This window comes from Lepidochelys kempii, chromosome 2, assembly GCF_965140285.1.
Source record: "Lepidochelys kempii isolate rLepKem1 chromosome 2, rLepKem1.hap1, whole genome shotgun sequence".
Classification (NCBI taxonomy): domain Eukaryota; kingdom Metazoa; phylum Chordata; order Testudines; family Cheloniidae; genus Lepidochelys; species Lepidochelys kempii.
In genome coordinates this window covers 12,247,639-12,273,876 of record NC_136381.1, presented here as the reverse complement: position 1 = coordinate 12,273,876, position 26,238 = coordinate 12,247,639, and the positions used below count along the sequence as shown (strand labels likewise).

Genomic DNA, 26,238 nt, shown 5'->3' with positions numbered 1-26,238 from the left:
TGACAAGATAGGGAATTTATTATCAGAAAGTTACTGAGGCTTTGCAAAAACAAGGTCTTATTGTTAGATCAAAGCTCTTACAATTAAGCCTTTTTCTTTGTGATCCCAGCAAACACAGCAAAGATAAGTGTGCATACACACAAAGGCTCTGGACTTGGAGAAAAGAATACTGGTTTTAATAGGCTGGTTTTGTTTGAGAATGCATGGCACAGAAGTTGCTTTTATGCTATTTATTTTACCCTGTTTTATGGTTAGTGAATTTATGATATATTAATATTTAAGTTTCTGGATGTTTATCAAGAGGTAGATAAATCCACAATATTGCACTTTCAGATTATCATTATTATGAACTGAAGCAAATGAGACCATATATTGTATTGTCGAAAAATTATTTCCATTCCACTGCATGAAATCAAAACACTCTTTTTTTCATAAACATCCACAAATATCACATTTTAAAGCTTAAATAGTAACCCAGCTGTAGATCAGTTGCCTATCATACTGTTTATGTCTCATAGTAATAATACTTTACACTTCTCTAGCCCCTTTCCTTAGAGGATAACAAAACACTTTATAAACAATAATTAAGCCGAACAACTGGAGCTGGTAGGCAATTTTTTTACAAAATGGTGGCGGGGGGTGAGTTGCTGATAATGCCAATTTATTGAAACTCAAACTGTCTGTGGGAAAGGGTCAGCTCCCAAGAATTCCCCAGCAAACCAAAAAAAAATGTTTTGAAATTGTTGAAATGTCACATTACAATATTTGCTGAAATGAAAAGTAATGGGTTTCAATTTAATCAATTAACCTTTTAAAAGGAAATTTAATGCATAGTAAAAAAAGGTCAAAATCAAAACAAAACATTTCAGTTGACCCAAACCAATAGGTTTATCAGCTCATGAAAATTTGAGATTTCATATTTTCCTCCTGACTCAGGATGAGAAAAAATGTCTCGAAATCTTGAAAATCCTCTCAGGAGAAGAAAGCCATTTCCCCCCACCCCATAGCTATTAGTTTTGCCAACATCTCCCTGTGCCCCATTATGCTCCTCTATACATGGGCAGAACATGTACGAAGGTGGGAGAACTGAGAACATATACTGCACATTATAAAGTCAACGTACACCAATAGTTACGTACCTCGCAGCAGTATCTCAGTCTAGGGAGAAATGACAATAACTCACATCTGTCCATCTAAGGGACTTATATGCCCCCCACGCTGCCTTATCTAAGCGTCTCACAATCTTCCATGAGTTTATCCTCATATCATCCCTGTCAAGTGGGATTGTGCTATTATCCCTATTTTAGGGAGGGGAACTAGGGCACAGAGAGATGAAGTGATTTGCCCAAGGACAGTCAGGAAGTCTGTGGCAGAGCCAAGATTTGAACCCAGACTTCCGGAATCCCAGTCCAGGACTAGAAGAACAAGTCCATCCTTCTGCTCTAAAGCAAGGGCCGCTACTATCAGATGGGTGAACATGGTCATAAGAACTGTACCACAATTGCCATTTCTCTGCTCTTTACCTGATCAGTGGCTGGTGTAACGCTACCAGTGAGGCATGTACTGTAACAGATATCACTGACAGGTGGAAATAGTCAAACATGACAGGAACATGGTGGTGCAAGCCTCTTCTTGGATGGAAGTGAAGACCCAAAGTACGGCTGCTTATCAAAGGGAGTGCTGGAATGTCTCTCAACCTGAAAGGAGAGGGTTACAAGGGTTAGTGAAACCTTAAGTTGTCACAGTCCACAACGGCATTAAAGGCAGCAGACTGGGAGACTGCATGAGCTGAATTTTTATCACTTCATGGTGACAGTGTCAGCTACCGGAGCATTTACTCAGCTGATGCTTCTCTCATAATTATACTTGCAAGTAGCGGGGATGTGAATATTATTACTCTACAGTAAAAAAACAGACATGACAGAATGCAAGAGCCCCATCCTGGGTCTGCCAGACAAGCAGCAATCTCCTTCCTGTACACCACTCCTGTACACTCACACTAGGGGAAAGCTTTGGGGTAGTAGGGGAGAAGTGCAGGTAGCAGGTTGACCGGCGAATTCAAATTTCAGCACCCAGAATTTAGCACTAATCTGGATGTGCAGCACCAGACAGTCTGCTTTGCCTCAGGGGAATGGCAATAGTGAAAGAGCAGACCTGTTACTGGAGGGTTTTAAAGACCGCTCAGAGCATCCTTGGATGAACAGAGTTGTTTCATTGAGACTTGTATAACTGTTCCTACCAAAATACCACGATAGAAACTTTTCTTTAAAAAAGGCCTGGTGAACAATTGTTCAGATTACAACAATAGTAAAGTGAAATAAATGCACTAGATTATTTCTGATGAATTGCAATTCATTTCTCCTCCAGGCCCTCCCCGCAGCCCTGATATGTTAAAGCACTGCCCCCCACCCCCAGCTTGCGATAACACAGCTCTTCTTTCATCTACACCTTCACCAGAAGCTAAATGGAAATGGTACACTGAGCTCTGCTGTAAGTGCCTTGTGGGGCAGTGTATAAAGTGACTTGGGGCCCAATTAAGTGTGAAGCCCAACTCCAAGGAGCTCACTGTGGACCTCACCTAACTTCTGCTGAAGTCACTGGAAGACTTTTCAATTACCTCAGTAGGCCCTGAGAGGCTTCTTCAAGCACAACTACAAGCATGGTTTGGCAAGACCGGTGAACTAGGAGTAATGCAAAGCTCCTGTATCCAGGGCTGATCCTCTTCCCATTTAAGTTAATGGCAAAACTCTCATTGATTTTAGTGGGATAGGATCAGGCTCTTAGCCCATACACACAGAGGATGAGATTTTCCAACCGTGCTCAGCCTTGACCTAACTCTGGCCCTGACTCAGAAAAGCACTAGACATCTGCTTAAGTTCATCCTTATCCAGGACAATGCTGAAGCATATCCGGAAAAGCAACGCTTTCCCAAATCGCGGCCCCTGGTCCCACTGAGTGAATGGGAAAACTCCTGTTGACTGCCATGGTAGCAGAGTTAGAGGAGTGCCAAGCACCTCTGAAAATTCCACCCTTAAAATAGAAAACCTCTTACTGCAAGGGGAAGGATAAGAAAAATGCCCTTGGTGGGGGAGAGGTATGGGGGAAGGGAGGAAGAAGAATGGGCAGCCACCTCTGCAAGGGAGACAGAAGCCAAATCAGAGCTCTCCAGTTTCCGAAAGACCCTTTAACTTTCACTGAATTCATGTTACACGAAGACAGAGAGTCCCTACAATATCCATGGAGCTTTAAAACAGCACTCACTGTTGTTCACTATCAGTAAAGTGCAGGTCCAACTTGAGCTGAAAATCTGCTTCGCTTAATGCATCTTCCACCTGCAAAGAACAGAAGGGATGAGTTACCTGTGTAAGCCAGCTCACACAAAACCCAAGCGCAAAGCAATATTTTTGTCTGACAAAGAGAGTGCAAAGAAATGCAGGAGCGGTGTGAGAAAGCTACTGAAGTGCATACATAGAACATCTGGGCAATATAACTGGTCAGCTACAGCAGGATTCAGAGCTACTGTCCGGCTTTAGACATACAAATACACCGTTGCTCTGAAATGAGACTAAGCTTTGATGGCGTTAGCAGCAAGCAAACTTTCACTGAATGGAACATGCTTCAGAATGCAGAAGGAACACACATTATAAACTTTGCGTCCGGCTTTCAAACAGCTTCAGAGGTGTTCAGAGCAGGGCTGTTCAGTCATAAGGTTTTGGCTCATCTCTACTCAAAAAAGTATGTAGAACAGGTATCGGCAACCCTTGGCATGCGGCAAGTCAGGGAAATCCGCTGGAGGGCTGGGACGGTTTGTTTACCTGCAGCATGTACAGGTTCAGCCGATCGCAGCTCCCACTGGCCACAGTTCGCCGTTCCAGGCCAATGGGGGCTGCGGGAAGCAGCCTGAGCCAAGGGATGTGCTGGCTGCCGCTTCCCGCAACCCTCATTGGCCTGGAATGGTGAACTACGGCCAGTGGCAGCTGTAAACAGCCAAACCTGCAGACGCTGCAGGTAAACAAACTGTCCCGGCCTGTCAGCGGATTTCCCTGACGGGCCGCGTGCCAAACGTTGCTGATCCCGGATGTAAAACATACTGGTTCAGACATGTTAATTTCCTATTATTTTACACTCAGAAATTTAAGAAGTTTGGTGAACTATTGTCATTAGTATATAAAATTGATATTATTTGTATTGTAGTAATGCTCAGGAGCCATAGTCATGAACCAGGACCCCATTGTGCTAAGTACTGTACCAAATAGAGAACAAAAAGTCAGTCCCTCACCCAACGAGCTGACAATCTAAATAAACCACAGAAATTAGAGACGGAAAAGTCGTAGTAGCTCATCTAGTCCAAACTCTGCCAGTGAAAGATTGTTCCACTGTGACAGACTGTACCCTCATGTTCATCCTTTTTACAAGACTATGATATTTTTTTGTACAAAATATGCCTTGTGAGTTATAATTTGAAAACTCATAATTCGCTGAACATTACTGTCCTGGTGAAATGTGTATGTCAGCATTGTATGTAAAGTTATAAAATTCTTTTGTATGATGTCAGTAAGGCATATTTTAAATCTGAGGAAGCAGCCCAGACCAGTTCCTCAGAGACAAAGAGCTAGCCATCACCTCAGCCAGGTGTCAGCATAGTCAAAAAGACTGTCACCAGATTAAGCAGCCATTCTTTGGCAGGAAGAAGGGTGTGAGTGAGAAATTTACATGTTGGCAGACAGACTTGCTGTCACCTGAACCCCAGCTGGAGATGATTCTCGAAGAGAAGAAATGATAAAAGAAGGGAGAACAGAGGACTCAAATCACCTCGCTCCCTTCATTTCTACTCACAGCATCAACAATGTTTGAAAGAGAAAGGAGGGAATTGAACTGCGGGAGGGGTCCTGGTTGAAAAATCCAGCCAGACTGCTGTGAAAAAACGGTGAGAGAAATCCTATTGCTTTAAGTCCACTTAGCTTGTTAAATCAGGTATTAGTTTTTCTTTTCTCTTTTATTTCTTTGTAACCAATTCTGATTTTTGTGCCTCGTTACTTGTAGTCCCTTAAAATCTATCTTTCTGTAGTTAATAAACTTGTTTTATTGTTTTAACTAAGCTAGTATATTTGGACTGAACCAATGGAGGGAACCTCCAATGGTTTGGGAACCTCCATTAGCTATAATAGGGTTTGTGCATATCATTTTCTATTAATGAAATGACAGAGTTTATAGGAGCTTGTATTGTCCAAGAAGGAGCTGGGCAGTACAAGATGCACATTTCTGGGGACAAGTCTGGGACTGAGCATTTGCTGGTGTCACTCTGCACTATAATTCAGGAGTAACTAGCTAGAGCACTCATATCATTCAGACTGGAGGGATGCTTCATGCTAAAGGCTGTTTATGAACAGGCCAGGAGTGGTTGTTCTCACAGCAAAGCAGTGTAAAAGGCAGCCCAGGTTGGAAAATTGACAGGACACAGCTGTTCAACAGTCCAAATTGAGGAATGTCACACCCACCCAGAACATTTGTCGTGTTTTAATTCCTCCAAGTTTAGATGTTCCAAGTAATGGAAAGATCAATTTGCTGTTTAGGAGATTATTAGTCTGAATTTTATTGTGAATTTACTGAGAGCAAGGATTAGTTTTTCTTCTGCATTATAGAACCATGAACTCTGGTGGTTCTCAATCAATAACTACTGCAGAGTCCAATTACTGACAAAACAATCATAAATTAAATAGTTAATTCTGAGGTAATATCTTTTATTGGACCACCTTCTACTGGTGGAAGAGACAAGCTTTTGAGCCTACACAGAGCTCTTTAGGTCTGGGAAAGATACTCCGAGCATCACAGCTAAATACAAAGTGGAACACATTGTTTAGCAGAAGGAGTTTACACATGTTGCAAGGCACCACTCAAGACTCTGCAGTCTTAGGACAAAGAAGGGTTAGTGGGTTACAGAATGTAAACTCAAAAGCTTGTCTCTTTCACAAACAGAAATTGGTCCAATAAAAGATATTACCTCACCTACCTTGTGTCTCTAGTATCTTGGGACCAATATGGCTACAACACTGCAAACAGTTAACCGCTTAGTCTTTATAGTTAACATCCCAATGAGATTAGAAGGGAGTTCATACCTCTCAGAGCCTTTGTTACAGGCTCTCTGAAGACTCAGGAAGAACGGACTTTATCGGTTTGCAATTGACTCACATTAGGAAGATTTGAGTTGCAAAACATGAGGGGTAAAAAAATTTAAGGAAAGCTTAGATTGTGCAGAATCTGGATGTACTAAGCAGGCCAAATAAATACACCATTTGGGCCAGATCTGGCCGGCAAACGGAGTGTTTGACACCCTCATCTAATAGAGCTCACCATCAGGAAGTTTTTCCTGATATTTTATTGTTAATAAAAGAATTTGAATTTGTTTTTATGAAAAAGAAAGTAAGATGAGCTGCAAGTTAATTTATATTAACCTTGGAAAGAATGGATCTAGCGGTGCACCATATAGTTTGACACAATTAAAGCCAATCAAAATACATGCTAAAAATGAAAGCAGAATCTAATCCTCTAACAATTGTCTGTTTCACTTTTCTCAACCTGCAATGCAATGTTAGTAGAGTTTAGAACAATGCCTTACATATAGTTTTAGTTAACTGAAATACAAGCAGAAATCAGTTCTTCTATTACTAAAATGCAGCTACTTCTCAGGTACAACACGATGACTGTTTAACAGACCATAGCAATGCAGCATAGAAGCTGAAGAAGGTGTTACTGGTTAGTGTACCCTGTCCTCTACTTGAAAGAAAAAGAACTACTCCTCTGTGTATAATAATAGATTCTCTGCAATGACATTGCTTTACACCAGCATACTGTAGCATGTACTCAGCTCCTTGCAGCAAAAGATCTTGTATCAGTAACCCACTAAAGACATTTCAAAGGCACCAGACCTACACAGTTATGCATGAATCATATGATACCTGGTCTAACATTTGCTTTAACTACATCTTGCAAAGGTGAAACAACATATTTTTATGTACATGCGTGTGTGTGTTGGGGGGGGTGGGAGGTGGGGGAGAAATAATTTAGAATTCAAGGAGTTAGTGTTGTCATAATGATCAAAGTAAAGGTACTTAAACCCTCCCAAAGTAATCTGTTATTTTGCAGTGCAGCATATGATAGCTCTTGGTGGGACCTGAGATGACGAAATTCCAGCCTCTACATATTGAATATTTGTCTTGAAATACCTGCAAGCATGTTTATCAAAACAAGACTTTTTTTTAAAAAAAGCGTATTGTTGTTGCTAAAACTCAAATCACAGTCACTGCTGGATACAAAGGAAATAATTATTATACAGCAAAGTTCTTGGAATTGTAGTCTGCATTTAAACTAGGGATTCAATCCACGGACTGTGCCTGAGACAGATCAAGTCTCATCCACCAAGTGTGGATGAAATTTGGCATCTGATTTTAAGAGATGTTGAGCTGCTACTCCCATTGAAATCAGCAAGAGTTACCAGAAGAATGAGAACTTACAAGATAAGATACTACAAAGTGCTGTCCATTCAGTGGAATATTTTCATTTCAATTTTCCCAATGCAAAAAATTAAAAAAAATTCAGCAAATCAAAATATTCCTACGGGAAATTTCAATTCTGCAGACGCTGCATTTATTCCAATAGAAAAGTCCTGACCAGCTCTACATCAATATAACCCCATTGATTACAACAGGCTTTAGATCAGATTCTTTCTCCAGTGTAAATGAGGTCAGAATCAGGCTCAAGGAGTTCTAGTGTAGCCTTTCCCTACAACAGCCCAACTGTTTCCCACAACTCCCAGCCATGATGGTTGGCACTAAAGATACAGTGGAGGGGCAAATGTGGCACACAGCAGGGAACAGCAAGGATTAAATGGCTTCTCCTCACTATGTGATGTGACGTGCACATGACTAGCTCTGAAACAGGGAGAGCCTACTTGAAATGTCTTTTCCACCCTGATGACTTTAGATACCTCCAAAACACCTAAATACCTTCAAAAATCTGGGCCTTGGGGCCTTTATCCAGGGATAGGCTTTCCTTTCACATCAATAATCTGTTGATCATGCCCTCAAGTTTTAGTGTAACACAGTTGCTTTGGAATTCTATATAAACACTTAGGTGTATATTCTCCTCTGGAAGACATCTTTAAAAGGCAGCTTACAAATAAAAAAAGTAAGCCAATGGAAATTCTATTTCCCTATGGCCAATTTGAGCAATTGGTGCTGCGTGCCTCCAATACGCAGGTTGAGAGAACAGAATCAGCTAAAAATTGACTGTAAGGAATCCCAGATTCATGTCGGGTAGCTCTACTCTACCATCTCACCCCAGAATGCATCATTCAGTCCTATCACCATTTACTGAAGAGCATGGGACCAATTTTTTATTATTAATAACAACATAATGTATTATTATTATTATTATGTAAAAAGAAACTGAAAACCATGAGAAAATAAATTAGGCTCCTTTGTAACCCTGTGGGCTTATTCTACCTCACACCATAATTTCCAATAAAAATCAAAGTATGATGCATTCTGGGATATTAGAATGAGGCAGAGCCAACTGCCACAACACTAGAGAGTTTTAATGAGGCATATTTAAATGATGATTGGTGCACTCATTACCCCTCCAAGCCTCATAATTGGGGGCATCTTCCACCTACTGCTGGACTCCAGAGTTATTTCCAGCTTTCTAAGTGCAAAGGATATTTAAGCTTCTCTTGGGTTATGGAAACAGATCACAAGGAGAGACTCTACCCAAAATCTACCCAATATTACTATTTTTTTGTACTGAGTACACAGTTAGCAGCCTATCCTCTAGATGGAATTACTCAAACACTGTTTGGCCTTGCACACAGCTTGTTTATTGGAATATTTTATAAACCAAGCTCCGACAGCCAAAATGCACAGAGGATAGTGACTCAAGCACCCAAGTCGCCCAGTCTGACTTTCTAACTAATTTTATTGGTCATTGATCAGCTCTGTGCCCCGGTGACTCTTCCACCCTTATTCATGCAGAGTAGGACCTTCCTCCACTGCTTGCAAAGCTAGGCGTTACTTGATTGGAGGAAGGCTGGCAGGATGCGGTTCTATCGTGATAAATAAGCTGTCAAACAAAGGAATGAAAAGTACCAAAGTTTCTGAGTGACAAAGTGATTGTTACTTATTATTTACAGAGTGCCAGCAGTATATCCGGTGACGTGTAAATATATAAGTCGACATGGGGTCTGATTCTTCTTTCATTTACTCCTGAATTGCTCTGGTGTGACTTCAGTGAAGACAACGGAGTTGGTATCTGTGTAAAGCCAGTGTGCGAGTGGCGAATCAGGCCCCTGTCACTTCTTAGGAGCTTATTATCTAAACCACGCTCCACACAACACATCAGGCACAGGGATGAGTTTGAGCTGGTGTGAGGAATCTGGCAGGATCATTTTCATTTTTGGCAGGAAAAACTGTCCCAAATGCTAATGCAGCAGTCAGCATGAAGCCACTCAGCCCAGTGGAAGTCACTGTAACTTGGGGAGAGAGACTGATTAATGACAGTTTTTGCATCATGAGGGTAAATTAATTTGCAGCTAAATTTGTTAGAATTGTTTTCTGTTAAATTTCACAATATGTGAAAGGAGGGTATTTTTTCCTTCCTTCACAGTTCATGATTGTCCATTTCTCATATAAGCATACATAAAACTAGAAACAAAATGTTTTAGGAGAGAACACAGGAGATCAATCCCACGGTAAGAATAGAGGAGAGGAAGCAGTTCAAATGAGCTTACATTAGGTTTTTCTAGTAGCTTTAACTGAAACAGACCTTATACCATAATTGTTTTTAAAGCTACTTGTACGTTCAGATAAGCCAATGCCAGAACACTGAATCTGCTCTTCCTTGAATTTCAGGATATTAAGAGAAGCAGGGGAGGGGAAGAGGTTGAACTGCCAGTCCCAAACCTAACCCGGGGAATTTATTCCAGATTGTCTGCAGGACCAGAAGGGTCTTATTTTCTGAATTTCTGTAAGAGCAGCTGATCTCTTGAGACCTTCATCGTTACTGAGAGCAGGTATGAATGACAGCATTGAATGATAGTCCTTATACAGAGGCAACATAGGGATGGGCATACCAATCAGACTGTATGTGTAAACAACGTGGGAGGAAGGCACAAAGAACATGCATCTCCACGCTGTGAAAGGATAAAGCAGAATTGCGCAGCCGGCTCTCTAGGGAGCACAGGGATTGCTCCTTCCCTAGTGCCCACAGGGCTCACAAACCATCCAAGAGAGAAGGTGGGGCCATGACCCTGCTCCCCCCAACCTCCCAATAGCAGCCAGCTCTGGGTGTACCAAGTGGGGAAAAAGGTTGTACTAGCCAAAAGGACGCTGCAGACGGCACACTCCCCATGTGCCCCAAGAAGCTCCAAGAGAGATGGAGCAGGTCCTCCAGTGCTGGCTGGAGCATAGATGACATGACCAGCCATCGGTTTCAACTCTGTTCTAGAATCCAGTTGAAAGCCTGACATCTGGATACCACCTGCACATTATAACAGAAAAGTATCCATTTTATTCACATCCAATGAAAACTCACCCTCTCGCCATCTAGGAGTAAGTGGACCCTGAAGTTCATCGATTCGTTAATAACAATCTCTTCGTTCCTGTATAAGATCTGAAATATTCTACTGTGCACGCTGTTCTCATGAACGCAGGCTGAAGAGAGGCTAGAGTCACCTGCACAAAACACAGACAGAGCATGGCTTTAGATTTTTGCAAAGAGATCATTTTCTAGCTTACATTTCAGCTTCCAGGATTAATTAGGCCCATTGTATTTAAATTTGTAATTACACACTCGCATTCCTAATAATTAATGTTAATTGAGCATAATGTTGCAGGATAATGGTCCCCTGCTGAGGCATTTAAAGAAAACAAAGCTGCAGCAGGCAGGCTGCTTTTTAAAGGAGGACACTGACATTGTTTCTAATGATGGAGATGCCCTGTAAGGTTCTCCTGAGAGACTTAGGATACTTAAGCAGCTCATCAGAACCCTATCCAAGTGACTTGGAATCTGTAAAATTTGTCTGGGTACCTTCTGAGAAAGCAGATACATCCATGGAATACCATGGCTGGGGCAGAAATGACAGTTCAGCTGTCCCCTTTTTGCTCTAGGCTAAAACATAGAAGTGCAATGACACCACAAGATAAGAACACAATGAAAGGAAAAGATGTCTACACTTTTCCTAACCTCCACAAATTCTGTGGAATCCTTGGAACACTGAGCATATGACAGCTGCCCTCTTGGGTGACGCACTGGAAACCTGCAGAGCTAAAAGCATGAGTTGCTACAGTCTGAGGTAAAGATGCTCTCTAGTTAGGGCTATAACAGACTCACATCCAAGTAACAGACTGACTTAGCAGTCTATAGGGCCAGCATGCCCAGTCGCTGATCGAAGGGTCTCTGGTGTTCAGAGACTTTCAAGGTTGTATCATAATTTTGTATCAATATCCTCTAGTCATTATACTTCTATTGCTTAGGTGCAACCACGTCCCTGCAAAGCTTCCTCCCATCCAGCCCTACCCAAAGCCATTTTGTGACAATGTGAATTTTAAAAACATTCTTGAGCACAGGACTGGCCCTATAGGTTTTGTCACCTAGGGTAGAAAACATTTTCAATGCCCCATCCCTAACCCTGCTCAAAATGCACAAGCAAAAGCAATAATAACATCTGTCAAGAAAAAACAAGTGGACCAAGCCCCCACCAAGGATTTGATACCCCTGAACATTGGTGCCCAGGGTAGCCACCCTGATTGCCCACCCCGAAGGTCACCCCAGCTCACATAAGTTCTGACTGGTGGTTTTCTGGAATATTATATTATTATTATTATTTATTTGTATTAACAGCATGCTTAGAAGGCCCAGTCACAGGCCAGGACCCCATTGTGCTAGGAACTGGTCAAAATTATCCTCATTGCTTCAAAGAATTTACAATCTAATTCAACAACTCTCTTGGCTTTCAAGCGAGTCTACTTAAAAGGTGCAGAAATTTTGCTCCTGTAAAGAGAGGCAGAATTGAAAAACCTAAGTCTCTTATCCCTATTCTGGAAAGCACTCAGGCATGTGCTTTTATGAACAGGAAAGGAGTTAAGCAAGAGTTTGAAATGCTTTCCTGAACTGGGACCTTTGTGCAGATGTTTTGTACTCATCACAGCTGCCAAATGAACAGAGCAGGCAACACTATGTCATTTGCAAACCCAAGGCTACAACTGCACCCCTGCAAGCCGGGAGGTCTGAGGGAGCACTGGTTTGTGAAACTCTGATCAAAAGGACGTGGCACTGAGTGAATTCTGCTGAATGGAACACTGTTGATTTACTTCTCTCCAGTGGGTGGAAAATGTGTATACAATGTGCAGTCCATATCTCTGGCTACTACTATAGGGGGGCAGCATGGAGTATTTCCTATTCTCTATTTTATTTGCAAAAATTAAAATAAAAAGGGGGGAGTGGTATGGGAACTCCCTAAAAGCCAAGCATGTTGCCAGCCAGATAGGCAATGGAAAACCTGGTACTACAGCATAATAATCTTCATTGACTATTATTTAGCAGCAGTCTGTTTGGCCTGTACCACATACATAAATAAAGACAGCCCCACTGCCAAAATGTTTACTATCTAAAAGGGTTTATGGAGGAATATGAGTTATATACAGATCAGACCAAGTTCATTATTTACCAGGTCCATCTGGCTGAAACTTCAAACTACATACAAGTCAGTTTTCCAAACTCTGATTTTTATCAAACACACTTGGGAATATACAAATTATTTCCTCTACCCAATGTCTTCCCATCAGGTACCCTGGACAGCTGTTGCTCATAAGTGTGGATAATACAAAAAAAAGCATATTTACTTTCTTGCACTACAGCTGTTCCAATAGAATGCTTGAGCCAGATGAACTCTTCAAAGGCATGCAGTCATATTTATTTTAATTTAAACCTCATCATTTTAGAGATACCTGGGAAATTATATTACAGACATAATGTATTCTTATTCCTATCTGACAGACAAAAGGGCTTTGCTGTTATTTGATTTGGATATTGATATACTGGTTCTCTTCGGAGATGGAAAGTTTAATGTAATTTTCATTTCAAACACATTCCTGCCCAGACCACTGCTAGTGGATAATTGGTTTAGAAGTTAGATTTGCATGGCGGCATTAGATCCACCGTTTTATTGTGAAGGTCGAAGTCAAAGATAGCCAACAATGCCTAAGATTCTATACAATAAGCTGAATGGATCCAATGCCTCAGGACAAAGTTCCATTCAGCTTTGAAATTCAACATGCCCTATGTTCACAGAGATCAGCATTCCTAGAGGGCTGCAGGGTTTCAGAGAGGAGAGTTACAATGAACTAGCAGACTAATCCCACAAAATGCTGAGCACCATCCACTCCCAACCTACTTCAGCGACTGCAGCCTTCGGCTCTGCATCCAACCCCATTCCAAAAAGTCACTATGCCAGAGTGTGATAGGAGTCCCCGTCGAGCAGTGTGTGGTGGCGTGCAGAATGCTCCGCCATGCTGTACGGGATGCTGGCATCCTGTCCCACATAGATACAGCAGAATGGCAGCATCATTGCTGTATCAAAGGCCCTCCACGTTGATGCTATATAACTATAAGAGTTTAGGCAGAAGACATGCATGCTGTTTTAAAGGTGAACTGACAGCCAGTCCGGCCCCTTGGGGTCCTTTATTTCTCCTGCTAGTATAGATGACATGGCTAACAGCTCAAACATTATAAAGAACACAGCTCCTATTCTGTTGAAATGTTGGCAATCCTATCATTAGTGCCGAACATAGAAAATCAAGGGGCCTTAACTAGGGTTGCCAACTTTTCAATCGCACAAAACCAAATACCCCTGCCCTGCCCCATCCCTTCTCTGAGGTCCCACCCCAACTTGCTCCACCCCCTCCCCCTCCCTCTGCCACTTGCTCTCCCCCACCCTCACTCACTTTCACCGGGCTGTGGCAGGGGGTTGGGATGCAGGAGGGGGTAAGGGCTCCAGCTGCAGGCTCTGGGGTAGGGCTAGAAATTAGGGGTTCAGGGGGGACTCCAGCTGGGGCAGAGGGTTGGGGTGTTGTGGGGGTATGGGCTCCAGAAGCGAGTTTGGGTGTGGGACGGGAATCCAGACTGGGGGAGATGGTTGGGGTGCAAGGCAGCCAGGGAGGCTTGCTGCAGTGCCCAGCGAATGGGAGCTGCAGAGCCAGCACTAGGGGCGTAGACAGAGCACTGAGCCTCCCTGGCTACTCATGCGTCTAGGGGCTGCAGGGACCTGGCAGCTGCTTCTGGGAGCCACACGGAGCTAGGGCAGATACTAAGCCTGCCTTAGCCCCGGGCCCCTACTGCACTGCTGAACGGAGCTGCCAGGGTCCCTTTTCAACCAGGCATTCCAGGTGAAAACCGGACACCTGGCAACCCTAGCCTTAAATCCCACTAGGTTTCATTTGCCAATTTATCTGCGCAAATGGGAGGATTTTCATCATCAAATTCATTTTGGTATCAGGGGGGTAGCTGTGTTGGTCTGTATCCATAAAAACAACAAGGAGTCTGATGGCAACTTAAAGGTGAACAGATTTATTTGGGCTTAAGCTTTTGTGGGTAAAAAAAAAACACTTCTTCAGATGCATGGAGTGAAAGTTACAGCTGCAGGCATTATAGACTGACATATGAAGAGAAGGGAGTTACCTCACAAGTGGAGAACCAGTACTGATAATGCCAATTCGATCAGGGTGGATGTAGTCCACTCCCACTAACCTCCTTATCAGTTATTGGGAGTGGACTACGGGAGATTATTGGGAGTGGACTACACCCACCCTGATCAAATTGGCCCTGTCAGTACTGGTTCTCCACTTGTGAGGTAACTCCCTTCTCTTCATATGTCAGCTTTTACCCATGAAAGCTTATGCCCAAATAAATCTTTAAAGTGCCACCGGACTCCATGTAATTCATTCTAGTGTTATAACTGCTCCCAGCTTGGGTGTGAATTTTTGGTACACTTCAGCTTGAATTTCATGCTGTGTGTGTAATGCACACATACATGTGCACATGCACAGACAGACACACATTCCGCTCACTCTCCACAAAGTTAATAAAATACATAAATAAATTAAATGAAAATTAATTAAAAAAAATCTGGACAGAGACCAAGAAATGGATTTTTTGTTCATTTTTTTTTGAAGGAGGGGTTGATTTAATGCAAACCTCCTGGTGTTTAAAATAACCTCATGTACCTTTTGCGGGGTTCAGTCTCATGCAACTTCTGCAATTGGCAACACTGCACCAAGACAATTACTAAAAATGCTGAGACTGATCAGCCTCATGTCCTTACACAAAAGAACTCTTCTGTATTTTAAAATGTCCTGAACCCTTTTTCCCCCCCAAAGAAGGATTTTTTTTTTAATTCCTATGGTTTTGAATACAGTTAGCAGCCATTTGATTACTGCCTGCAAAGAAAAGTCACACATTTCCCATCATGCGAGGGGGCCAAATTAGGAAATAAACTACATAAAGCTTCATCAGATGTTACTCTTTTCTGCCTGGCAAGCTTGGCTCTCTGTCTCTTTCCCCTGTGGGGATAGCTAGTTTGTGTCCTGATCCTGCAAATGCTTGCACACATGTCAAATTTTAAGTATGTGAATCAAAGTCAATGGGATTACTCACATGCTTAAAGTTGGGTCAAGGCCCTGGTCTGTGTAAGTGCTTACATGGTCTCCATTGTCACAGTGTCTCACTTCACAGACACTAATTAATTAATTCTCACCACACTTCTGTGAGGTTGGGAAGGTTTTGTAATGCCAGTCTAGACTGCACATGGAGACACAGAGAGATTGAATGTCTTGTCTAAGATCACACAGGAAGTCTGCTGCAGAGCCAGGAAGTGAATTCTACTCTTCTCCCGTGTCCCAGGCCAGTTCTTGAACTACACAAGATCTCCTTTCCCCTATATAATATAACCAACAACAACGCATCACATATCCCACTGCCCTGTAACTCTAGATGTTTCTAATAAGCAATAATGAGGGCTTGTGTTTTTCAGGATATATTAATTTCACTTTTCAGGGTTCATTTTTAACAATTTTGAGTTCTATGTAGATATCCATAAATTGGTTTTTTTAGGGCTGTTTCAATACATACACAATGTACTGCTTCAAACAGCACTACGTTAAAACACACTAGGGAACCTTTATTGCACACCAGCAAGGCCTACATGGACCAATTAATGTGCAACGTTATTTAGAAATCACCCCCCCCCCGCTGTAATCTGCATTACTGCTCCATGTAGACAAGCCCCTAGATACATGCTAGGGAGCAGTGCCTTCACTTACATAAACAAACAGCTGTGGGAAAGGAGCAAAGTCAACACAAACTGAATAACCAATTCTGGTGTTTATTGGATAAACACCAATTTCTTTGTATGTGTACCAGAGCATTTTATTGGTGTTTATCAGTTCAAACCTAAAATCAGAAAACCTAGATATAAGACATCATCAGAAAAGCCTTGGAACTTGGCCCATGATTAGTCGTATTAACAATGACTAGTTTGCCTAAAGCAATAATTTCCAGTGGGGGGCGGGAGGGAACGTAACCCTTAAATAATAACAGGCATCTTTCCTACAGATTGGAAGCAGCAGCAAAGCTCATCAGTGAAAATGCTGAAATGTGTGCAAAGTATGTTCTCCCCAGAGAAATCTAATTATGATCCCCACCCTGAAGCAAATTATGTTCCACACAACATACCTATTAGTCTCTTTGCACTAGATTGACACAGCCCTTTTAAAACTGCGCAGGGAAGGAGACATCCCTTATTCCTCCCCACACACATTTAGTCCTGCTCAGATTGTGACCTCATGTGAGGACTGACAGGATTTGAACCTGGGCTTTCAGGGCTACTGGGTAAATAGCATCCTCATGCTGTAATTTAGCCCCTCCCTGCAACACACAATCTGCAGAGGTTGCAGGCCACGGGAAGTTCTGCCTCTATTGAGCCGACTGACAGTTGTCTTAGTGACTTCTTATTGGCTCCTTGATCCCATTGAAGCCCATGGGGTATACCAGGAAGTGTCCAGCCAACAATGTAAATCCCTAGTTAGCTGCCATGATTACCATGCTTTTCTGCCTCTGAACTTCTGCGACTGACCTCAGCTCTGACTTGGATCTTGACTGCCAATTGACTCCCAAAACTCAAACACTGACCCTGAAACCGACCTTGAGCTCCATTCCTGACCCCATCTCTGGCTCTAGCCTCAGCTTGACTCCTGACTTGGACTCTGCACTTGACTCCGACAAGCTTGACCCCTGGCTTTGGTTCCTGGCTCCCAAGCTCCTGCCACTAGTCCTGCCTACCTTTGCCCAGGATCCTGACAGTTTGCCTGGACTCCTCATAACCCATGAAGAAGGTTGGCCCTGTGGGGACATGGCAGGAGGAGGCCACTCCCTACCCAGCATGTCCCAAATGGCACTAGATACACCTGAATGAGTTGACAGCCCCCAGAAGGGAACTTCTCATGTTATGAACAGAAGTGGTGCAGCCTACATGGCTACATAATGAATATGCCTTGTTGCAATGGAGACTGCCAAAAATTTAGGGGTTTCCTCCACCAATGTCTTCTGCTCTTCCAGTTCTGACCCTGGTTCTACCCCACAGACCAGGAAAAACTAGGATTTGTAATTAGTCTCTTGATGCCCCCCAATTCTCAGTGGAGCACATCGAAGGCACAGCAAGCCCTTACCACACCTGCAAGTCGAGGTTTGCCTGCACATCCTAGGGAAGCCCCAGCAAATTCCCCTTCAGTGAAGTTCCCCTCAAGTTCTCCAGAGCTGTGGACAATTTTATAGATGCCAATACAGCAAAAGCCTTGGCCTTCCTGGTTCAGCAAAAACCAGGGCATGGCCACACAGAGACTATAGATGGCTCACTCCTGTCCTCAGGCCTGGTAACAATCAAAATAGTACCTCTGGAAGTTGTTATCCAGGACTACTGAGAAATCATATGATCCGCTCATCCCACTTCCCCATAATTCTCAGAGTCTCATGGCTGGTCGCTCACGACCCACATGTCCTCTGGTGGGAGCAGAATGTCAGTTTCCACTCTAAATTCTGTCAGCAAGTTTGTTTGCGCACACCACTGGACAAGTCCTGGCTTCAAGACGCAAGTCCAAGTTGCTGCCAAGGTACACTCCAGTCCAGGCTGTGGCCAAGCTGGGACCACTGTCAGAGCTGGCTCTTGCTTTTCCCGCCAAGTACCATGACTGCAGATATTTTGTGAGGGGAAAAAAAGTGGACATCTTACCACCACACCATGACTATGATTGTCCGACTGAGCTGCAACCTGGGGCCAAGATAACTTCTGGCTGCATCTATGCCACATCAGAGCTGGAGCTGGACACCTGGTGATCCTATCACCAGGTTAACATGGCCAAGGCATGTATCCATCCTTCCACCTCCCCTGCCAGTTAACCAGCTAACCATCAGAAATTGTTACCCCCTCCCATTCATGACAGAATTGTTGGACCACATACAATCAGCCCAGGTATTTACCAAGCTTGACCTAAGAAGAGACTACAATCTGGTGCAGATTTATGCAGAGAATGAGTGGAAAACGACCTTTTGAACTGGTATAGCCACTATGAATACTTGGTAATGCTATTTGGTCTTACAAATGCCCCAGCAATATTCCAGCACTTTGTGAACAAGATATTTCATGACATCCTAGACCAATATATCATAGTCTATCTCAATGATATACTCATCTTCTCAGAAAGCTTTGAGTAGCACATTCAACATGTCTGGTAAGTCCTGTATCAGCTCCAACAACATGGCCTATTTGTAAAACTCAAGAAATGCAGTTTCAACCAGCACTCTGTGCAGTATTTGCATGACATCTTGTCCCTTGAGGGCCTCAGAATGGACCCTGGGAAGGTGGATGCTGTTCGGAGCTGGACAGGCCACAGGAACATCAAGGAGCTCCAACACTTCCTGGGATTCACTAATTTTTATAGGCGCTTCATTCCTGGGTTCTCAGAATGAATAGCCCCACTGACAGCACTCCTCCAGAAACATACCTCCTTCACCGGTCTTGAGAGGCTCAATGAGTGTTCAATCAATTCAAGAGGGCCTTCATTTGTGCTCCAGTCCTGATCCATCCTGACCTGATGTGTGTCTTTGTCATCAAGACTGATTAATCTCATGGAGCAATCGGGGCAATACTTTCCCAAAGATGTGACCCCCAATAGCACCTGCTCCCCTGTGCCTATTAATCCCTGAAAAACACTCTGGGAGAACAAAATTAAGAGATTTTATATAAGGAGCTTCTAGCAATCAAAGCTGCCTTTGAGAAATGATGACACCACCTCAAAGGTGCCTGTGTAATCTTTGATTTATGCATTCCCAATTAGTAATTTAAAAATAAAGAATAAAACCAAACCTAACTCTTTAGGTGTCAATCTCTAGGGCAGTTACAGATCATTTAATTTAGTGGAGGATTGTGTATGACACAATAAGTGATAAAATCAATTATTTTATTGAATATACAGTAGTTAGTTAAGCGACAGGCATCACAACATAAGCATACACTTCATTTATACTCACATTCTAAGATGAAATGATGCATCCCCTGGCTGAGAAAAATCAGTGTAATCCTTTCTCTAATGGTGCCTTGATGGAGGATGGATGCACCTATCTAAAATCAGCATACTACCCTTTTTATAATCAATTATAATAATGCTCCTTAATTAATTAACATTAAATCTATTTTTACCATGTGTGTATTTCTGCTATGATAATTTCTTCTTTCTCATTGCCTATTTAACCATCTGCATAAATGCAACACCAATAACTATGAATACAGACAGTATTTTCCAAAACATTAACATTTTATCTGAAACACTTGTAAAAAGCAGATAGGATCAAAACATGTTTACAACATGAGCTGGGGTTATGCCCTAATGTATCTAAAATTTGCCTCTGAATTGTCTCATTTCTTTCATATTTTATTAGGCCTCGCTTGACTATTGTTAAACCTACTTTTAGGAAATAGATTTTTGGGCCTACTTACATTTCTGTATAACATATGCAAGCATCCTCTCTATAGGGTACAGGCATAGACTTTAAGGTAAAAAGGTACCATCATGATCATCTAGTCTGACCTCCGACACATTGTAGGCCACAGAACCTCACTCACCCCTCTTTTAATAGACCCCTAACCTCTGGCAGAGTTACTGAAGTCCTGAAATCATGATTTAAAGGCTTCAAGTTACAGAGAATCCACCATTTACACTAATTTAAACCTGTAAGAGACCTGTGCCCCATGATGCAGAGGAAGGAGAAAAAAACCCAGATATACAAAGATCATGTAGAGCCGTGGTCCCCAGCCTTTCTGTGAGAATAGAATATTGCTATTCCCAGAAGACTGTGGCGGGCGCCGGACACCCCGCCGCCGAAATGCAGCCAAGAAATGGCAACGCTTCTCAGCGGCATTTCAGTGGGCGATTCAGCAGCGCGGTGTCCTGCGGGCGCACAAAACTGCCCCGGCGGGCGCCATGGTGCCCACGGGCACCGCGTTGGGGACCACTGATGTAGAGTATCTCCACATGGCAAAGGCGCTGAACCAAAAAGACACCTTCGATGTACCCTGTTCCTCACACATTTTTTACCATCACCAATGCCTTGCTGCAAAAAGGCGAATGTCTTGCCTACCACGCCCGCATGGAGCCCCTGGCTTTGGTTCCTGACTCCTGAGCTCCTGCCACTAGTCCTGCCTACTTTCCCCCAGGATCCTGATATTTCATCAAATGGGGTGAAAGCGATCAGGGCTTGATGAAGAAAGGGTGGGGTGTGGAAGAAATTTTGGCTCTGCCCTTGCTCCCTCCCCAGGGCAGTGGCCAGGAACACAATGAGGGAATAAGCTATTCTATGAATAGGGGTGAAGTAACTTATTCTTTTCCCAGGGCAGAGGATCTCTGCTCTGTCCTGGTGGGTCTATTCCTCACCCCTGCCTAAGGGGCAAAGATACAATCAAGCCTATTGTTATGGTTCCACATATTTTACCCTATAGTTGCCCCAGATTGTTATCTTTGTTCTAAATATAATCCTATATTTAGAATCATCGAATGTCAGAGTAATGAGGGCACCTTTATGGAAGCATTAATGCAGTTTGTATCCCTCCCTCTGCAAAGTGCATCTCGGCAGGATATTTGAGATTTTATGACATGTGTTAAATATGTGTGGGAGGGATATTAAACAAGCCTGGAAAGAATCAGTACAGAGAACAGGCCTAACTCATTTGTAAACTCATTTATATTCTTCACTTTATGATGTTGTTTTTCTGTAAATTCCTTTAATAAACCAGTACACCAAATAAGATGATTATTCAAACACTGCGGACTTCTTCAATCTCTCTTAATGACTACGGAAAACAATAAAATTACACCAGCGTGCAAATAAACAAAGACCCTTGTGATGCTTTGGGGTTCACCGAGACCAGTAAGGGCTTGTGTCACCACCTACCCTGTAATTCTAAATGCTTCTGTGCAGCTTTAGCTCAGGGCTCTGACACCAGAAGCCAAAAAGGACTTGGTCATTCTCCTTTGTCTGGAAAAAAACAGTTTTGCCTCCTGGGTCTGTTTACAAACTCCAAACCCTAATATCAGAAAGCCTCCATAATTTCACATACAGAGTCATTACATACATTTCACAGTGATATTAATGAGCAGTGTTCGTTTTCAAAGGCTATATTACGAGACACCTTGCAATGGATTCATGGCAACAGTGTGTGAGGTGTGTTGAGCTACTCAGGCCAGCTGAGTTTTACTGTTCTGTACCAGGGAGACCCTTGCCATCTGGCACTAGGGTGCTCTGGGGGTCAGAATACTAGACTCTCCTAAGCCTTACTTTAAAGAAAGAGCTACTGTTAAAGAGTGTATATGAACCAAGCTGCTGTATTAATAAAGTGTGGTACACACTGTAAAGATGTGAAGAGCAATTTACCCTTTAACATTTGTATTTCCAGTTAATAATATACAGCTGCAAGAAACAAATCCTAATTTGAGTTCTTATATGTCCCCTACTACCATAGCATCCAAAGTACCTCACAATCCATTATAGGTAGGCTAGAACTATTACCCCCATGTTACAGACTGAGAATTAAGGCACCAATAGCAGTTAGATGTCTAAATACCTTTAAAAATCTGGCCTTAAGTGACTTGCCTAAGATTAGATAGGAAGTTTGTAGCAGAGCCAGTAATCGAACCCAGGTTTCCTGACTGCCTGATCGGCACCTTAACCAGTGGACCATCTTTCCGCCAGAGTCTGAAGCTCCCTCTGACTTCAGTGAGCTGATACCTTGAAAAGTCCGGCCTAGGATGTTTAATTGCTACGGCTCTGTGTGACCTCTATTTACTTTTAGCTTCCCTTGCTGTTGCCACAGTTTATAGGCACTCGCAGTCCTGCTAACTTTGCTATGGAAAAGTAGAACCTGTATACATTCCTTGAATGAACATTAAAAACCAAGCACTATAAAGTAAAAAACCCACAACAAAAGACCAGAAAGTCTCATGCAAATAGAACTGTTTATCTGACTTACTTCTTCCTTTCCCATCTATTGGAGCCAAATGCCTTCTTAAATAAGAGCTAATTATAGCCGTATTACAACTAATCAAATAGTTGTAATTGTTCCAACCCTGTACTGGAGCTTTCATTTCCCCTTTATAAACGAAGCACTTTCTACACTCTGGTGGCTCTGGAGTGCAGCGTAGTTATAGACAATGCGTGTGTCAATTAACATGGGTGGGGTGAGGATTTATGAATGGCTGCAATAGAGAGAAGAGCCAAAGTACGGATGCAAAGTACAGTAAAAGAGGTGACTTTGGGACAGAAAGCGACAGTGTATATTAATGATCCACTGCTCTGTACATTAACAGGCTGCGTGGTTAACTATGCTTTTGTGACACTACGACTGTCATTCCAGATGGGTAGCGGTAGGCTACCAAATTCAGTGACTGACTTATTAAAAATCAGCGAATTGCAAATAAAAACTGAGCTGATTTTTTTTTTCTCCTCAAACCTAACGGAAACATGTTTCAGGCTAGATCACCTTTTTCCATGAAACAAACAACCAAACAGCCAAGCACAGAAGAGAAGGGACTTAGTAAATGCCAAGGCAATACGCATGGCATTCCACAGCCCTACTCCCACAGAAGTAAGGCCTTTTCACTGCTTCAGTGTTCTGAGTGGAAATTGTGACAATTTCAAGGATTCCCAGCCACTTCCTGGGGCCCCACTCAACCCTGGAAAACAGATGCTCCCTTGTCCACATCGTCCCCTCTCCTACTTTCTATACACCATGCAGAACAGGATGCCCCAGGAGTTAATGCTGGCAACAAGACATTGTGGATGAGGATGAATGCATCAGCTGGGACATGGGATGGCGGGCTTTCATGGCAGTAGGCCCAAAACGATGGAATTCACTCCTACAGGAAAAAAGGATGACAAGAAGATCAGCACCCTCAGAGCCAAACACAAACCTCACCTCTGCAGCTTTGCTCTTCCGTGCAGAATCTCCTAACGTGCTGTGATTTCTGGGCACAAAAATTCCCTCTCACTTACCCTGTGCTCCCCACTGGAGTGGGATTGAGAAGAAATTTTCTTGGCACAGAGCACACTGTATGGATTTGAACTCTGGAAAGTGCTGAGATATGATGGCGATGGGAGTGGTATAATAACCTGACCAGGATACTGTACTTAACATGAAGGGTGAAATTCTGGCTCTGTTGACATCAGTAGCAAAACTGCCGTTGACTTCAACGGGGCCAATATTTTACCCCAGGGGTCTGATTCACATTTACACTAAGGCCCCTTTACACAAGTTTAATTCACACTCACTATAAAGCCACTGTACGTTGCCTGAGGGGTGTATAAGGGTCTTCGTATAAATGCAAATCCAGTTCTAAAAATGTTGTTATATGAATAATGGAAGCCCCTGCAAAAAGCCCAAACCAACCATGAGACATTTCTCCCAGACCCAGTGCAGTTGTGAAGCTGGGAACACAAGATCTCATTTTCAGTCTTCCACACTGTCCACTCAGTCAGCTCAGTAGTGTTCAGTCTAGACTACTGTCTTCTCTTCAATTACAGGTAAACAGAAATAGATTGTTCCTATCCAATTCCTCCTAGCCATCAACCTGCCAGCTATTTCCCATTGTTACTGCTACAAAAGGTTTGTGCTCAAGTATAGGGGTGACAGCAAATGAGGGTCACACTGAAAGCAAGGTGACAGCAGAAATCTCATTTTGTTGGAATGGAGAGGCCATGCCTGAGTTACAGAGAAATGTGCAGAAGGGAGTCAGGTACAAATAATTGATTCTGTCACGGCCTGTCAGAATGGAAAGCTAGCCATGATCAGTGTGGGTGATGAGCAGCTTCTGTCCTGCCTTTCCCATCACTGCTAATAAACCATTTCATGGGAGGAACTCTATGAATACTTAACAATAGAAAGATAAATCAGTGATGAAATAAACACATATCCCTGTATGTATTTTACACACACACCATTACATAATTAATTTGTAAGCACTTAGAGGATAATAGGGTTATAAGGAATAGCCAGCATGGATTTGTCAAGAACAAATCATACCAAACCAACCTAAATTCTTCTTTGACAGGGTTACGGACTTAGTGAATGTGGAGAAGCAATAGGTGTGACTGCTTCTTTGAATAGCTAGTCCTGGAACGCACAAGGGTAGATGCAATTCTTGATCTAGTCCTAAGTGGAGCACAGAATCTGGTCCAAGAGGTGAATAGATAATAGTAGCCATAATCCAATTAAAATTAACATCCCTGTGTGTGTGTGTGTGGGGGGGAAATACCAAAGAAACCCACCACAGTAGCATTTCATTTTAAAAACAGGAACTACACAAAAATGAGGAAGCTAATTAAATGGAAATAAAAAGGAACAGTCATAACAGTGAAATGCCTGCAAACTGCATAGAAACCATTTAAAACACTATAATAGAGACCCAAACTAAATGTATATCCTGAATAAAATAACAAAATAAAATAAATAATAACAACAAACAACAACAGTAACAGGACAAAAAATACCATCATGGCTAAATAGCAGAGTAAAAGAGTCAGAGATAAGAAGACATCCCCTAAAAATTGGAAGCCAAAAGCTACTGAGGAAAATAGAAAGGAGCATAAACTCTGGCAAGTCAATGCTAAAGGTATAATTAGGTAGGCGAAAAAAGAATTTGAAGAAAAACTAGCAAAAGACAAAAACTAACAACAAAATTTAAGTCCATCAAAAGTAGGAAGCCTGACAAAGAATCAGTGGGGCCAATGGACGATCAAGGTGCTAACAGAGCACACAAGGAAGACAAATTAGTTGTAGAAAGGCTAAATAAACTCTTCACATTGGTCTTCACTACAGAGGATATGATGTAGATTCCCACACCTGAGCCATTCTTTTTAGGTGACAAATCTGAGGAACTGTCTCAAATTCAGGTTCTCAGTAGAGGGAGTTTTGGAGCAAACAGATAAACTAAACACTAATAAGTCACCAGGACCAAATGGTATTTGCCCAAGAATTTGGAAGGAACTCAAATACGAAATTGCAAAGCTACTAACAGTGGTACGTAACCTATTACTTAAATCAGCCTCTCTACCAGATGAGTAAGGGTAGCTAATGTAATGCCTGTATATATATTTTTTTAAATAAAGGCTCCGGAGGCGATCCTGGCAAGTACAGGCCAGTCAGCCTAACTTCAGTACCCGGCAAAATAGATGAAATTACAGTAAAGACAAGAATTATCTGACACACAGATGAGCATTTTATGTTGGGGAAGAGTCGTATTGGCTTTGGTAAAGGGGAATCAGGCGTCACCAAATTATTAGAATTATTTCAGGGTGACAACACACATGTGGACAAGGGTGATCCAGTTGATATAGTGTACTTGGACTTTCAGAAAGCCTTTGGCAAGGTCCCACACCCAAGGCTCTTAAGAAAAGTAAGGAGCCCTAGGACAAGAGAGACGATCCTCTCATAGATCAGTAATTGGTGAAAAGATAGGAAACAAAGGGTAGGAACCAACTGTCAATTTTCACAATGGAAAGTGAGATATAGCAGGGGTCCCACAAGAATCTCAACTGGGAGCAGTGCTGTGCAACGTATTAATAAATTATCTGAAAAAGGGGTAAACAGGG

The 26,238-nt window shown here is 42.5% G+C and overlaps 1 protein-coding gene across 1 annotated transcript in view; it reads right to left on the bottom strand.

The window, feature by feature from the left end:
- Positions 1-26,238, bottom strand: part of FAM135B (family with sequence similarity 135 member B) — a 322,054-nt gene that overhangs the window by 110,162 nt on the left and 185,654 nt on the right. Inside the window, exons 4-6 of the mRNA XM_073330058.2 lie at positions 10,585-10,724; positions 3,262-3,332; positions 1,524-1,697 (exon numbers count right to left, since the gene is read on the bottom strand). Coding sequence (XP_073186159.2) covers positions 1,524-1,697; positions 3,262-3,332; positions 10,585-10,724 — 385 coding nt within the window. The remainder of the gene's footprint in view (positions 1-1,523; positions 1,698-3,261; positions 3,333-10,584; positions 10,725-26,238) is intronic.